The sequence below is a fragment of the Sinohyriopsis cumingii genome, chromosome 5 (genome assembly GCF_028554795.1).
Source record: "Sinohyriopsis cumingii isolate HCF-2022 chromosome 5, ASM2855479v2, whole genome shotgun sequence".
Taxonomy (NCBI): domain Eukaryota; kingdom Metazoa; phylum Mollusca; class Bivalvia; order Unionida; family Unionidae; genus Sinohyriopsis; species Sinohyriopsis cumingii.
The window spans coordinates 17341423-17359346 of record NC_142965.1 but is presented as its reverse complement, the minus strand read 5'-3'; the positions used below and the strand labels follow the sequence as shown (position 1 = coordinate 17359346).

The 17924-nt window shown below is 36.5% G+C and overlaps 1 protein-coding gene across 1 annotated transcript; it reads right to left on the bottom strand.

Annotated features, from left to right (window-relative positions):
• Positions 1–8723: 8723 nt before the first annotated feature.
• On the bottom strand, positions 8724–15754 carry LOC149798718 (lumican-like). The gene is made up of 3 exons (XM_089956972.1): positions 15557–15754; positions 15079–15125; positions 8724–10238 (listed from the first exon to the last, which is right to left on the bottom strand). Exons 2-3 carry the CDS (start codon positions 15088–15090, stop codon positions 8832–8834), a joined length of 1419 nt encoding a protein of 472 aa, XP_089813098.1. The 5' UTR covers positions 15091–15125; positions 15557–15754; the 3' UTR covers positions 8724–8831.
• Positions 15755–17924: the final 2170 nt, after the last annotated feature.

Sequence of the window (17924 nt, the reverse complement as noted above, 5' to 3'; positions counted from 1 at the left end):
CGGGAACGTCGTAATACAATTGCCTCAGTTAAATGCTGTTGCAATGCTTGTTACGCGACATGGGAAACTACTAGGAAATTTTAGTGATGTTGTCTTGGACAATCTTAATGTCATCAAACACGATAATTTTATGAAACTGACGTGGATTTCTGTTTTCGACCGTACCCCTCCAAGATCCTTCAGAGACTGGATATTATCATTCTCGGTGATTGTAAATACATCGTCATCATCTGGTAATGCATGTGCATTACTTGCAATAGCGTCCCATACACCAGAGTTGCATTACGACGCATACAACCCCGTTTATTTATTCTGATGCGGATTCAGCGTGTAAATCACCACATAGTTCTAAGTGAGCATATTGTTAGCATGATGTATATCAACAAATTTGTATTTCCGCTTCCTGTGGAACGGACAATTATGTAATAGAAACCTGGAACGTAACAAAAAATATGTTTGTGCTTTATCGTTTTCGACTTTGGGTTTAAATTAATGATATTGTTTTTTATGTATATTAATCATGTCCTATCGGTGCCTAATGATCTCTCGTGTATTCTCAGGCAGACTGAGCAGCAGAACTGGAGATTAGATAAAATCGGGTTTTGAAATGTATCCGTGTTGGACACGTTATCAGTGTCTGGGTATATTTTATATGATTTTGTCATTGCCTTGCCCGCTTCTGGAAGGACGGCGAAAAATCCACGACCGGTCACATCTCGGCCTCGTCTTAATTCTTCAGTTGTTATCAAGTTTGTTTTGTCTTCCGCCTCTCCTCGTGGGGTCCGATTAAGGAAACAAATGGGCTACGGCGGAAATTATGTCCAATTTCTGGCTTCAATCGCAGTTACCGGTAGCGGTCGCAAAATCTCTAAACTTTAGATCGGCGACCTTAGCATCAAAACATGGAGATCAGACAGCATTAAGCCAGACACTACGGCCCATGTGCTTTATAACGGTTCTGGGACCATTAGATCGGTCGTGCTCGAATATTTACGTTTCCTCCAGCACTTACACCAAATGGTCCACGATTAAATTCAGGGCGCTCACGGCAGTGTTATGATGCTGGTCTCAGTTATTTTCAGATTTTTGCTTTGGTTGAATCCATATAACAACAGATGGATGAAATTGTCTTGATCGCTATCGAGGTTTATCAGTTGCTGTTCGGCGATAGGCAGAAAACACCATGCACATACTAAACAAACTACCGGAAATTATGCAAAGCTGTAGCACGAGGCCTGTGTAAAAGTGCATTGGCAGAAAAAACGTATGCACAATTTCAGAATGACTGTCCGCCGCTGTGCCCTGCTTATGTTGGACACATGCGGAAATGATAACTAAGATCTGATATCAACAAATATTTTGCCATATTTAAATTTTGTAGCGAATCGGCACAGGTAGCCAAAATTATCTTATCCACACCATTATTCAGAAACTTCATCAGGTTATTGTAGAAGCCATCGTGAAAACCGGCTAAGTCAATAGGCGTAGATTAGCACGAAAAGATAATGACGATGCGTACACTGAAGACCAAGACACCATGGATAAAAAAAGCGATTTCGACGAAACAGAAAATTGAGTGATTTAGCTGATAAAAGAAAATTCTTCCATCATACTGGGTTAGAGTATGAGGATATGGATAACATCGTGGCGGTGATGAACCTCGACGAGAGAGCCGATAACGCTCCAGACGAGGAGGTTGTAACAGAGCTACCAGTAGCACACCGGTTTTTGTAACCCAGCAAAACCATCTAACCATTAATTTACTCGATCGTGTGTAACGGCAGATTCCTATAGTTACCTATAGTCAGCCCAGGGAAAAAGAACCGGAAACGCGAAGTGTATTTAAGATAGGTAGTGTCTTTCCCAATGTAAATTTTGTTAACCTTCAAAATTTAGCGCAGGAGCTGCTGTTCAAACTTAATGATATAGAAAAATATATCATAAAGTACTTGAGTCACTGGGCTTCCAGCGACAGAGATTTTATGTTCCAAACAATACGATCCTTCGCAAAAGTAAATCTCAAAGTGGAGAAAATCGTTCTGTCTTTTCATGACCTTTACAAATACCATAGAAAGATAACTTTATTAGATTTAATGTTATTACATGTAATAGAAGCACAAAGGTATTTAGACTTTTTTGACTTGCAGGCGACACTTGACATGCTAGCAGATTTTGTCAAATTAAATCAGCTGATTAAAATAATTAGAGGTCTATACAGGTACCCAATGTAGATTTTTTGGGAGCCCCTGCATAAACTCATGGTGAAAGAAGATAAGGTATATGAACACATACCATTTTTAACAGAACAGCAGTGTGAGATGGGGCCAGTGCTCGATCTTTATCACACGGACAAAAATCTGACATAAGAATACCGACTCGAACTGGAATCTTATTACCATTATTACCACCGGAAGGTCTACGTGTACAAGCGAGCATATTGGCATTAACGGCGTGATTTGAATGTTTCGGCAGTGTTGGCGCGGCAGGGGTCATGTTCATGGGAGTTACGACCAATCCGTTCATGCTTACTTTGAAAACGATGCTCAAAAGGATGCAGCCCAAATTGGAAGCCCCCCCCCCAAAAAAAAAAATTACTCCAGGCAGGATTTATTGAATTAACCAGAACGGTATACCCATTTTGATTCACGAGATGAGAACGGTGAACGATATTACCGTCTACTAGTATATGGTAACGATGTCCTTAAGCAGATTTGAAAAGGTATACGACAACAGATTTTTAAAAGGAGAAACGAATGCTGGGTTTTCAGGCGACCCTCCGAAAATGGAAACCAGTCTTTAGAGCCATCGAAAAGAAAAACCAACGCTCATGTTTTTAGATCAAGCTGATCTTGTGACGCCATTGGCGACTTGGTTTGTGGACATGGGAACTACACCAAGCGTTTTTGCTGCCTGTAATATGAATACGTAATCGATCTGGTCTTCCGTGGCAAGATTCGTCTCGAGAACGGCACGGACAGCACCAAAATTTCCTCCATTCCTACCAAGGTCTCGGCGGCAGATATTCGTGCTGCGTCACGATGTCCAGGTTTTCGAGGCGGTTGTTGAATTTAATAACTTTCAAGAGATCTACAACGTTACAATGGTAATTATGCCGAGGTGAGCCTCAAACACAAAATGATGACGATACACCGGCGTCGTTTTCATTCCATCGCCGGAAACAGACAGCAGCGAAGTTCCGAAGTTGATGTTTAACGATGAAGTTAAAGGCATTTTTTGTTAACCATGGCTTTGTCTAACACTCTTATAGAACATTTTTTATTAATAAATGTAATCTGAATATTCAAGTATGATTGCTCGCGTAAAGTGGGACTGAGACCCATAATCTACTCGTACTTGGCAGTTGGCTGCAAAGTCGATAAAAAGGCAAAATGAGTTCCATGCGTAAAATTGTACAAAATGATCTCGTGAACGATATGAAGAGGGAATGTTTTGCACCAGCGGCGGGAATACGTTCACATATTATAAATAAGTTTCTTGCTGCTTGACACCAAGCGATGTATTTTGCTTCATGGACTCAGTACTTATGCGTATGGTCACACGCCTATCAGCAAATAATCATCCGCGTTAGTTCCGTGTCTGCGGAAAAGACTTGCAATTCCCCTGCACAAAAGCTCTACTTGGAGGCTTTGGATCTGTCAAATTGTAACGTGCTGGTTGCCTCAAATTATCAATCCGGGCCTAGATACAGAACGAAATTGTTTCCCATTGGTTCTAACGGTGGTTTGAGTGAAATCATTTTGTAATAAAAGGTCACATTTTTTCTCCCGAACTGTCTCGCCAGGCTTTGACTCAGTCGTGCGTGTGGTTTCATCGTATAATATTTCTGTGGCTGAAGAAAGCCGTTTTACATACTTGCGATATCGCACTAAATAGTTTGTAACTCAGGCATGATTCATAAAAAACTCCTGCACGTACTGATGTCCGAATAATCGTTGAGGAAGTATACAAATAACTGGTCGCACGTTTGACTGGTCGAAATGTATGACGACGTGTACAACACGAACCAACATCTTATGGTTTGTTAACAACGCACCAACGGCTCTGTGAAATTCTTTGTTCGGATCCACTTGAAACAGCTGTGACCATGTTAGTGTTAAACGTGTATAGATACAATTTATCTCATATGTAAAACTCGTTGGATCTTTGGACGACATCGGGTCCGCTTTCTTATATCTACTGGAAACATCGATAATGGTTAACTCGTCCTGGTATGTGCTTCCCCGTACATGATGATAGAGACGAAACAAAACATACGTTCGCTAAACGTGGTTGGGCATTTGTCATTATACCATCAAGAAGAAGTCTTTCTTGATGGGTTAGATAAATCTGCCACAATGCTTGTTTGGCCAACCATGTTGGGAAAACCCCCGTAGGTGACTTTTAAACGGCAGCTTCTACCTTCAAATAACTACGCAAACTGTAGCATATCGCCGACAGTTTCATTGAATTAATGTTCTTTATCTTCAATGAGAATCTAAGCCTTCATACCTCCTTTGATAACCTAACTGACAATTCATTATCGGAGTATATTAATTATTTATATCATTTATTTTATCTATATAGACACTGAGGAGTTCACAGATATTTCTTGTGCGAGGTCATGTTGGTGACCTGCTTCATCGACACGATTTATAGGTTCTTCTTTAGACTTTGATTGGATGTTAGGATCAAGTCGCTTATCCAGTTATTATCCACGTTCACAATAATTATTTTCTGGGGATCTGCTTTCCACCAGCGTTAATGCTCCATGGTTTACTTCATTAACACAGTGGCCATATCGCCGTCAAATTCGTTTTAGGCTCACGGTTACGTCCACTGGTGGACATGGACGGTCCGTCAAGTGGAAAATTATTTTCCTCATATCAAACACAAGCTACAGTAATTGCATTTCTTTCTCTGTGTGTTTGAATCGGCGATGAATTACAGTATTAGTTTCCATGCGTCTTCTCACCAAGTATAAATTGATGATTTTGTTCTGCAAGAATTGATATTTAACATGGTATCACGAAAAAAGAAACTCACCGTCACTGATATATCTACCCAGGTAAAGCCCAGATTGCCCAGTCAAGGTGACATGTTCCAAACTCAGTTCGTCCATTGATCATTGGCCCAGCCTGATCCGAGAAACCAAGCTGTTGTTGATTCTAATTCCGGGATGGTTAATGTGGGATCGCCTGTACGTGAAAGATCAACCACGGAATGATGTATCCAAGGATTTTACGAAAGCGCTTCATTCATCGTCGAGAGGCAAAGCGTATGCCATTGATTTCCTTTCGACAACTGATGAAGCTGCTATCATTGACGACATTGACCCGAATGTGAATAATCTTGTCATATACGAAAATGTGATGCTTGAATGATAAGACCAATCCACGATAATATTTTCCCTAGGTAGGCACAAAGCCACATATATGATCTATGTAATACATTGATATGCATTCGTGTCTAAAGAGATTCCGGACAACTGTTATATGTCAATGATATTTCGTTCCATTGAAGTACATGGTCTCGCCAACATTCATCGGTTTTGGTGTGCGGCTTACCACTCGTCGGATGGGTTTCGGAATATGTTCACAGATGTTACCTATGACCTGTATCATTTCGACGTTTTAAGCGACTATGATAAATATAATGTAGCATCACATAATCAAGAACAATATGTATTGTCCAAACATAGATTCTTATAATAAGTCAATTGGAACACGATAATGTAAGATGTTGTGTACTAATAATGTTAGAACGGTTTCATTTCCATTCATAATTGCCTCCCCTGGAAAGAGGTCTATGTCATCTTTTGAATTATGCTAAGTGTCGTGCATTGTAGAGGGCAGTTTACTGTGTTTGACGGTGTAGGTAAGAATATACTTAAAACATGCAAACACTACGAATATCAACGATACATTTATTCTAATCAGGGTGACTGTTACAAAGCCTGGGAGTTCTACCTCCTTTCCCGCACTTAAAGATAGATCCCAGCAGTAGCCAATAGTGAATACAATACAAATCTTGTGATGTATTTCTATGTTGTAGAATGGTTTAGCTTTCTTAGCAGAATTACCCCTGTTGTAAATAGGTTTATTCCTTTTTATAAGTGTCTTCACGACAATATTCTATGTTTGTTAGACTATTACAGGTACACGAGCTTGAAAATACATAATTGGTGACATAATTATGAACACAGTACTAAAGCAAAGCTCTTTTTCTTGTAGCAAAATATACATGTATTACCTAACTTTGTTTTACATATTAGTCTATGGTATTATTTTTATATCAGTATTTGTTTACCATAGTTTGTATCTCTGGTGAATTATTACTGTTCTAAATGTTCACTGTAAGTAGCTTTTATAATATTTTTCTTCAAGTTGCTTCTGCAATGTTCATAATAATTTGAATTAAATATTTCTTTTCCTTTAACGTTGATATGCATTATATATTCAATGGTAATAGTTGATGACCATGTTGTTCCTGCTGATTTTATTATGGACATAGTTTTTACTATTGGCTTTATGTACCTCCATATTTCTCAAATATATGTCGCTGAAAGTTTCTTTGATTTTTCATTGAGTCTTTAAACCTTTCTCCATTCAAATACACCCATTATTGATGCTCTGCGTGGCGCATGAATGTAAATAGTAAGATAATTACGCAGATTTACAAAGCACCGTAATCATGGTTCAATCTTTAAAGTGAATTGTCTATATCTGGAAATTGCGTGAAATCATATTCTTGAACATGCATAGACAAATGGTATCACTTTAACTCGGCTCATTGTGAAGATTTAAATAAGCAAATGACTGAGATGTATGCAAAAACCCTTATGAATTCCAAGGTATCTGAAACAGTTTTAATATTCCGTTTCTTATGGTCAATAGCATATTTCCATTCAAAATTTCTATTTTCCATTAGAGAGAAAAAACCAAGATGGCCGATGAGCAGAATTATGAGTGAGATCTACACATATTAATCAATCAGTCAATGTACCCTTTGGCTTTTAAGATATTTTGTTATTTAATTGTATTTTTTCTCCTTTAACATTTCTTAATGAATTATTATATTGCAGTGTTCGAATGTACAACATACTATTCAAATGATAGCTGATTTGTCCCTGGCATTGTCCCAAACAATGAATAACGTATTAAGAAATTTTCCCAATAGAAGATGTAACTGTTTTATAGATTAGATAGATATTTTGACCATATGTTGAAAGGAGCTGGGTTACTTGACTTGATTGGCAGTATTTTCCTGATGTAATTCGTTCTTGTTTGTTGTCTCCCTTTGGGAGACCACCCTATTGCACGCGTTAAATGGTACGAATTTTACTGGTATACGAGAAAATTAAAGTCACCATACTTAACTGATCTAGCTGATCATCTCGAATGCTTTGAACAGAAAATCTTCAGCAACATCTTTCGTACGTCATTTAAGTTTATAATATGTCCCGGATTAAAATTTAGTCTATAGTACTCAGACAATTAAAATAATAATTTCTACACTTGATGCTTGTATGAACGACAGATGAATTGTCGCCTCAGTCAAATTAACAATTAGATTCATATACCTAGATATATCTACATTCCATGTGCTGTCCTATTGATGGATCCACCTGGATATAGCAACATCCCATGTGTTGTCCTATTGATAGATGCATCTAGATATAGCAACATCCCATGTGCTGTCAAAATGATAGATACACCTGGACATAGCAATATTCCATGGGCTGTCCTATTGATAGATACACTTGGATATAGCAACATCCCATGTGCTATGTTATTGATAGATAGTCCATGACTTTGTTTCCTTTTTACATGTTTTATGAAGCTAAGTTGATGTTGTTTTAAATTACTACCGATGACAAGTATACTATCTTATTCAAATTGTAATTTTCTTAGTTACATAATTTAATTACTTTATATGACTAAGTAACAGCTGTCCTTCTTGTAAAGTTTAAATAATATTTATTTTAAAAATTACATATAAATTGAAGGGATGAAACAAATAGTACATTCCTTAACCAGTTACCCGCAATTAATTTTTTGGAGCCCCAAATAGTTAATAGCAGGGGAAAAGATGAATTATACAGAGATGTACTATCAAGAATTACAGCAGACCCAAAGATTCTAGCTTCTTTCAAGCCTAACAAATCGTGCAAGTTACTCTTTCTGGCGTCAAGATATGTACTGCATGGTTTTTAATGAATGAAATTTACACATTGCAACTTTAATTTTCTAATATAATCAGCCATCTAATGCAGTAATCGGTAACAATCAAACGGATTGTAGGGAACAATTAAAGTAGAGAACGTGTTGAATTGACTTAGACACAAACCTATAAGACCACTGACATACCAAATAAAGAAACAGGGTCTTCTGCATTTCTTCCCTCTCTCTCTCTCTGTCTCTCTCTCTCTATCTCTCTCCCTCTCTTTAGTTGAAATTTTATGTTCCATTTATATCGATAATGTTTAAAACTAGCATAAATGTGTAAAAGAAGGCAAATTATTTATATAATTATTCTTGTTTCACGAGTCTAATCATTTTGAGTGCTTGATGTTTTGCTTTGAATTCAGATATATGGTGGTGGTTAATGCTATACTTGAATCCAGTTGTTATCCTATTTTGCATTTGTAGTTGAGTGGATTGAGAGATGGGACAATTTATTTGGTGTTTATTTAACCTATAATTAAAGTTTCACACAATTATAAATATAGTTTGAAGCCAACTTTATTGATTACATATATCGTATTAAATCACGAGCATGAATATTGTATCCTTTGTATCTGAACATATTTAGGGAGGAGGGGTTATATTGCTTTATGGACAAGAAATGCAGTAATTGCATACACGATTCCATGCATAATGCAAGATGGTGTCTTCAATGGTCTCGCACTCTCCATAGATTGTAACATTCTTCTTTAGATCGCTCATTGCTTTGAGATGACGATACAGCCAGATCATACGTTCACAGTTGCATTCTATCTTTGGAATCAGGTTACCCAAATCAAACTCTTGAAGGCTTCGGATATTTTTGATTGCCTCCGGTACAAGGGTAAGATTGGTGTTCCTCAACTCGAGTTTTCGAAGAGACCATAGGTCTTGGAAGGAACTGTCGGAAATATAGCCCACCTCATTGTTGCTGAGTGTCAAATTTTTCAGTTTTTTCAATTGCTGCAAGTCGTTTTTCTCTATGGTGTATATTCGGTTGTATGACAGATCCAAATCCTCGAGGCTAGTCAGCTGAGATAGGGCTCCAGGGATCCGATCAAGGTCACACTTCTCCAGGTTAAGGATCGCGAGCTTTGTGCTTGCTATCTTTTGTACGGATCCATCACTCACGAATTCGAGTCTGTTCCTTGCCAAACTCAGGTTCTGTAATTCCCGAAGTGTCAACAAGATATCTGGAAAATCGGTAAGTCTATCATTTTCTAGCGTCAGAGTTTTTGTTGAGTTCACCATCCCAGCAAATGCAGGGGCCAGAATTCCAGCATCGCCAACTTCTAAGTTATCGTCAAAATGGAAGACCTCAACATTGTGTACGTACTGGAGCGCAATCGGCACAGAAATAAGCTTTGTGTGCCTTATGGACAATTCCCGAAGGGTCCACTCGAATCCTGCGAACGCTGAGATCGGTAACTCAGACATCATGCTTCCGTTCAGTTCCAGTTGACGCAGTTGCTGAAAATGACGAATGGAGCTGGGCCAATCGTCGAGTTGCTCATGTCCAAAATAAAAAGTCTTCATATAGTCGCCCATTTGTCTCATTATTGTATCGGTAAATCCAAAAGAGGAAATACGGTTTCCTCGCAAATCGAGGAATTCCAGCTTGTTTAGTTTTCCCAGTTCAGCTGGAAGATGAGTTAGGTTATTGTTCTTAAGGTCCAGCAATCGAAGATCATTCCATAGGTTGTTAAAAGCCCCATCCTCAATAGTGTAGATCCAATTTCGATCGAGACGAATCTCAGAAACATTAACATTTTGGAAGTCGTTTCTTTGAATCTTTGTAATCTGGTTGTCTCTGAGGTCGATGACCTTGTAAGACCACTGAACTTGGGTTGAGTTAGGTACAGTGCTCATATGTCTTGACGAGCAGTCAATCTGAAGTGGATCAGTGCAGTGACAGACTCTTTCCTTATATGGGCAGTGAACGTTCTCGTCCCACATAACGGCACCGTAGACAATACATATCTTCCCTAGCACGAACAGGAGCGACCCATCTCTGAACTGAAATTAACAGTAAGGAAATTGCACTAACTAATTAAGTTTTTAAGTTAAACACGATGAGCAAGAAAATATAACGGCAATTAACTGGGGCAAGGAACATATATACAAGGAATGTATATAGCATTCGGACAATTTAGAGTCGGGACCACATGACTCGTTCATTAGTAGATATTTAAACAGATAAAACTGTACACCTAAAATTCATGTGAATTTGATAATAATGATAATAATAATAATAATAATAATAACATCAAAGAGGATTTACCGCAGTGCGCAATCGTAAGCATGGCTAAAAAAGAAAGAGTAAAGAAACATTATGAAGTCGTGTAAAGTTTTATGCCGTTATTTCAAGGTGAACAAGTTTTCAATCAAAGGGAATAACGAGAATACAGGTGACAAACGAAGAGGACCGATAGGTATTATTGGCAACACCTCTGGATAGTAACATCAACATCAGTTGGGTGACTACGTCTGTATATTTGGGTGTCATCTGCATACAATTTGCAACACCCGATGACGTTTTATGATGCTGGAAAGGGGTTGAGTGTATAGAAGTAAGATAAAAGGTACGAGATAAAAAAAAACTGTGGAACGCGAAAACGAAGACTAACTGGACTGGGATGTTGAACTGTTAGGGACACAATCTATGTGATTGCGTATAAGTATGTCTGGTCAACTTGGTGTCATCATAATCCTCCAGCGTTAATCATCACCATAAACTTCTACACTGCACACATCGTAGCGATATGAGTGAAAAAGTGTTGAAGCTAGGTTAAAAATCCAAATCACACACACACACACACACACACACATACACACACACACACACTATTCAAAACATATCAAACACACAGACACTATTCAAAACCGAGAGATGGAGGTTAATAAAATTCCAAAGAGCAGGTTCGGTAATAACATACGGTCAGTATGCTGACTGAAGACATTGAAAGTATTATTTAAATTCAGAAATCACACAGTGTTACTTTAGATGGTTTAGGCAGTATCTGTCTTCTTATTGCGTTCAGCGCTTGACTTGGGTAAAATTATATATTAAAATTGTCATTAAATCCATACAAAGTGCTCCTGAATAATAAACTTGGATAGAAAAATTAAATTGGAATTATAGTGAATTCAGACAAGAACATCTTGGATGATATTACTGTGGTTAATTGGAAGACTGTTGGTATATCATCGCACTTTAGGCTACTGGTATATTAGTACATCCAAGACTACAGGCATATTTTATTTCGGACAACACTGGAATTTAATTGGAACATTATTTATCAGGAAGGGTGATATAAGATTTTGGACTATTTGGGATTTAATTCACAAAACTGTAAATCAGTGCGGTCAGCGAGCTGATTTTAAATGGCCCGCTATTTCTCTAGGAGCTATACAGTCGTTGCGTTTCTGTTTTCTGCTGCGGCCCGCGGCTTCCATAAAAACATTTTTCAATGGCCCATGGTGTTAAAAAGGGTGGACAACACTGCTGTAAATTCTTGCTAAATTTTTCTCTTTGTAATAAAGGAAAATACATCATTTGTTGAAATCTACAAAACTTGATGGTTTTCACTCTTTTTTCATAACTAAGTTTAAGAGAATGGAGTCGTAATATAGATGAGATCCCAGATAGGACAGAAAATGTTTTCTAATTTTTTTTTTTATATAAGTGGGAGGTTCCAACGAGGGTGGTACTATTGTATATTGGGGTGAACCGTTCAATTTTTCTGCTGCAGCTAGATAATTGCAGTTTTGAAAATTGATGGGGAATATTCCAGATGAGAGAGACGTTTTAATATCAGTTACTGAAGGAAATAAAGAATTGAAGTACTCAGGAAGAGCTGATGTCGGATTTGGATGAAGCTGACATGTCTTTGGGCCACTCGTCATTATGATCATACTTAACAAATCTGGAGAAACAGGATAAAATGCTGTTACACAGCTGTATGGGGATAAGGGGATATTATGACAATCGAAATTGTGTTGTCAAGTTGATCTCAAATGGTATGAACGTTATCATGAAAAAAAAGAAGAACGTGCAAGGTGGACTTAAGGGAACATAGTTGGAAGTTTGGAAAATTTGTTGCTTAACAACAACTTGGTAGTAATACAGAAAATCCCCTTGCAGTTGGAGCGTTTATTGATCTTATTAATAAAGAAGACGGATTCCACTATATACCCACATTATGATTCAGATCAATCAATGTCGGAACAGAAGCAAATCATGTAGTGCTGCATCAAGGCCGATTTCTCCAGCCACATGTACATTGTATAGATTCGACACAGCTAATAAATCATAACTTGACAAGAATAATTTAGTTGGATCGATAGAAAAATAAAATACCTTTATTCCAGATGGACTGGAAATGTTGTTCCAATGCGCATATATTGACAATATGGCTATACATTTCTAATTTAAGTAGACCAAAACAAGATGTATTTCTGAGCACGCGACCAAGTTCAAAGTCCGCTGGGCGGTGCCATGAGCTCATTAATACTGTTACTGTGTATTGTTGGACCTACAGCTCTATGTTTACTTTATAATCCAGCATAAATTCAAGTAATTTAGTTCTTGTAGTGTGTTCTTTTTAATATTCCGCCTCAGGTAGAAAAGTAAAATGAGCATTTAATACATTTGTATTGGAAAATATGAACCTTGTGCATTTTTATTCAGAAAAATCTGGTTCATATTTTCCCATTCATCAACCTATAACTATACTGATCCAAAATATACTATTAAATAATATTTCCCCTATTTTCAATGTATAGTATAAGTTAAGCAATACATTTCTTGAATTTTAAGCACATTGTACTTTTTATGACTGATAACGTGAATGGTAAAAATGAGTGCACACATGGCCATATATGCAACATTGTCATGGAAACTCAGCTGCAACCGGTATATAGTGTTTTGACGTAATTTTCTAATGGCAACTATATATATTTAAGTGCATAATGGCAGGGTGAGCTGGATAAAGGGATAAAGTGGTATAATTTTGAACCGTGAGCTTAAGTTCAGTAACATTGAATCATCTTGAAGTAAACATGCTATTTTCCCCTTAAAGTACGCATTGAGGCTTCACGTGACCAATTTGCTCATAGTCATTCTTTAGTTTTAAAAAGAGGAAAATCCTACGTACTTTTACGCTTGACCTCCTTTAGACGCAATCTTCAGCATTGTTAGGTTGAACATAATATCAATTACACAGTTATTCGTCATTGTTCGGAGTAAACAGTTTCACAGTCAAATTTATGAAAATGAATGAAACAGTGCTCCTTTAAATGTCGCCCCAACTTTTGAATGCTTACATTAAGCTAAGTGTTATAATACAAAATGTTTCCAATTCAAGTATGAAATATTTTATTGTATCTATTAAAGAGACGTTGATATTTCTTTGTATTATATAATTTAAGGCAAAACCAATTGATGTAAATGGAACTATTTAACCATTCTGCGCTATTGCGATTAATAATTTCAGATAGCAGGTGTTTAGAAATTCTAGCTCATTAAAAAACAATGCTTTAAATCGGGTATTTTGTTAAATTAGAAAACGAAAATAACAAGATGTTTTATTTTGTTTTCCTGCGCACATTCAGTGACCATTGCCGAGGTGGGGGTACTGTAAAAACAACAATGAGCGAAGTATATGCCAAGCTTCAGAACGAAACAAAGATTTTAATGATTAGAAGTTTACATATAACGAATTTTGACTAATTCGTTTGAAATGTCTGCACAGAACTGCATTCATTCAAGACATCTTTCCATCTACAGTGGTATATTTAATCTTTAGCAGCTAATGGATTTTGAATGGCTCTATGAACGACACTACATATCGAATAGAAACAGTTCGTGGAAGTTCAGGCACTGATAATATGCACGATTTCAAGTGAGATAAAAAAAACAAATGACCCCACCCAAAGAAAATATTTAACAAATTCAGGACTTGAAAAAAAACTTTGCACTCGAGATCTACTTTATGTTGTTTGGAGTTCGTTTTCAGGCCCATGTTGATGACATGTTCTTCCTGATGGAGGAAGAAGAAGAAGAAAAAGAAGAATGAAAAAGACATTCGTATAGAAATGCAAGTTTGAAAAACACAGATAAGCACATATTTAATTTGTAAGAACTTGCTGTAGTTGCAAAAGTGTATGTGTGTGATTTTTATTTTCTTAATGTATCTTTAAATAAACGTTAGTCATATAGCAAAGATGTCTTCAGTGTCGCAGTTTATAGTGATATTTAGCACTGGAACATCATGCCACAGACATGTAGCATCATGTCCCACCACCCAGTCACATTATCCTGACACCAGGCCGACCAGTCCAAACACTAATCTTTTAATGCCGAGCGCCAAATGTACATAATGATAACTTCGATCTATTTTAATGTCTTTATAGGTATTTTACCTTTCGATTTTGAATATTTACCAAACCTTAGTCATTATGAGTCAATTGTCAGACGTTCTCATGCTACCATAATAGATTATTCAATTACAACTTCCGATGTTATGACAAATGAATTAGTATTACAATTACACTGATGTAATGTTTCTCATTTGTGTAAGGAAACACTTTAAGTCAGTAATGCGATCGTTTATGGGGTAATACAAAACACATGTCGTTCTTTCGTATCAACAATATCAAGACATGTTTTGAATTTATATAACAATTCACACCTTTTTCCAACTTTTCAAAGACAACTTTGAAAATAAGTGTGGAGTGACCAATAATTATGCTATATAAACTGCTGGTAAATTTAACTTGAATTAAATATTTCCATGTCAGTCTGATGAATTAGATCTTTATAGAATTAGATGAATTGTGATTATTCAACACTTACCGCAGAGAGCATCCTGAAGTTTCCTTTAGACGTCTCCACTTAATATCCTAAAAGAGATTAATAAAACAAAGCAATACAACATTTTAGCTTTTTCTTCTTTAATTAGAAAGCTACCACAGTTTTCTTCCAAACAGTTCTGAGATTATTTTAACTGACAGGTCACTTAAAATGATCTGCGACTATATAAAATGATGTGCTAAAATAATTGCTATGATATGATTAGAATCACGAGTTAAAGTTGTATCAGGACCATGAGGTCTAAGTAGTTTTTCGTGCTAAAAACTAATATCAAGTTTTCAGGTTACTAAAGCCTTTTGAAGGAATTTTGAACATACATTCTTTTAAATCGTGTTGTGTGTGTATGTTTGTGTGCGTGTGCATGTCTGAGTGTGTGTGTGTGTGTGTGTGTGTGTGTGTGTGTGTGTGTGCGAGAGAGAGAGAGAGAGAGAGAGACTGAGAGAGAGAGAGATCTACACACCTGAACACGGTAGCAGAAAACCTGACGAATGTCTCTAATTGGTCTGTAGTATAACTAAAGTAGCTCAAGTTTATCAGCTACACCCCTACAGGTATATATATATCCAGTCTCACAACTGGGTTATGTGTTATCTTTTTTCTTTTTTCCTCTAACCAAAACTTTAAGATTTCATGGACCAATATATTTATTTATTTATTTTTTCAATTTATTTAGGAGCACACAAAACTTTATTGATTGATGAAATCACAGCTAAAAAGGAATAACAAACTAACCTATAACTCAAAAGCAGATTTCGTTCTGTTTTTCCTTTCCTGCTGATATCATTATTCAATCACCAAAGACAGTACGATGCTAAGAGTTATTTAAAATCTAAACCTCTGTAAGTCATCATAAGTCATGTAGTAGTTGATAGCCTTATGATAATCGTAGCTTCAACAAGTCATCATGTATCGTGAAGTAATTGATAATTATTTAATAATCTAAGCTTCTGTAAGTCATCATGTTCATGAGGTAATCACGACTTCAATACATGCTTGTCGGATTATTATGGTCTAATGCAGTGTGGACTTAGATCTGAACTTGAATGATGAGATTGATGTCACATGAAGTTGTTCTGTCCCAGGAGAAAGGCATCTCAATAGTCCCATGAAAATGACTGTGGAAGAGAGAAATAGAAATAATAATAATAATAATAATAATAATAATCATCGGGTCCGAGCTACTAATCCTTCAACAACATAGTTATATGAATTTCTCGCAATCTTTCTCAACAATTAACTTTGCATTGTGATCGTTATACGTTATTTTATTATTATTATTATTATCACATCTAAAAGTAGACACTATAAGTTGTCCTCAGCTCCCAGGAACGTAGCACATGCAATGTCGAGTCACTTTAGACTGAGGTCGTTTTTATAGTATTTGAAATGACATCTAAACAACAAACCTTTCCAATTGAGGGCTCTTAAATGTCATACATAATTGTCCTATGATGAAACTGAAGAACATACATTTGCCAGACGCTAATTTATCATTTGTAATATTGTCTTTATTTCACGGTGCATTGTTATGGTATCGTAATTCATTGATATGTATGCTACGTGGTATCCTAACACCTACGATATACCGAATCTTTTCATTATCAACCCTTATGCATGAGAATATCCCATTAAATAATTATATTGGACATTTGGCATGGATCGTTTGATGAAACTAATCCATGCAATCACCATTTCCGACAATATGGCTCAGTGCGACTGAAGACAGGACCTTAAAATTGGCTTATTACAAGGTTTACAAAATATCTTTCAGACATTGGTTTCCCAAAATGAAACAAATAATAACTAAAATCACCGAAATCTTTAAAAGGGGCGTAAAAAATAACATATTCCCCATGTTTTCTTCTTAATTGTTCGTCTTCTTTATTTTTTTATTTTATTACTAGTAACTTTTCTTGCATAATTTCTACGCACCGCTATTTGATTTTATATAGCGAATTTATTTTAGGATATACTTTTCGATTGTTGTCACATTATTTATTAATTACTAAATTAAATTTGTCAGATTTATTTCAGTATTCTTTTCACTGACCTTGATTTAAGTTGACATTTTGCTTTATTTAGTTTCTTGGGTGGGGAGAGGTTGACGAGCATTTAAGATAATATATTTAGTTCCCACTACCAAAGCTAGGCTCCTTCGTCTCTAAGTTCATATGGAAGGCTCGTGTGTTGATTATTGGTCGCCACTGTCATTTTATCCAATATACAAATAGATGGTAAGAAGGTTGAGCTTGTCTGACCCAGTTTTAATCATGCTATCACGACAGGTCAATAGTTCCACATGTTGTTCGTCGCATATTTTGGCAGCTAGACTTCGGATCAGGATTTGGAAAGTTTGCTTGCAGCGTGTGCAATAAAAACAGTGGATGTATTCTTGTCTCTAGACCTATCACGGTATCAATTGCTTTTCCTTAGACCTCAATGTTAAAGTTTGATGAAATAAAAATACTTTCTTTACTACTCTAGCATGAGAGTCAAACAATCATTGAAGGAATTGAAAGGGTCCAGGTTCTAATCCTATCATCTGATAAGACCCGGTCGACTACCGCGTGTTTGTTTTGGGGCATGGCACGTGATTCCAATCACCAGCACTAAATAACACATTTGTGTTGCTGTGCCTTAAAACAACAAACAAACAAACAGAAAACAATTAACATAGTTATCCACCTATACTCAACTCGGACAGATTATTTTCATCATCGCCGTTAGAACTAATTAGTTACAGAAATATCTTTTGATATCGAGTTTATCAATGTTCGATATAGTTTATGATTAATAATGAACAGGTTACCTTCCTATAATTGTATTGC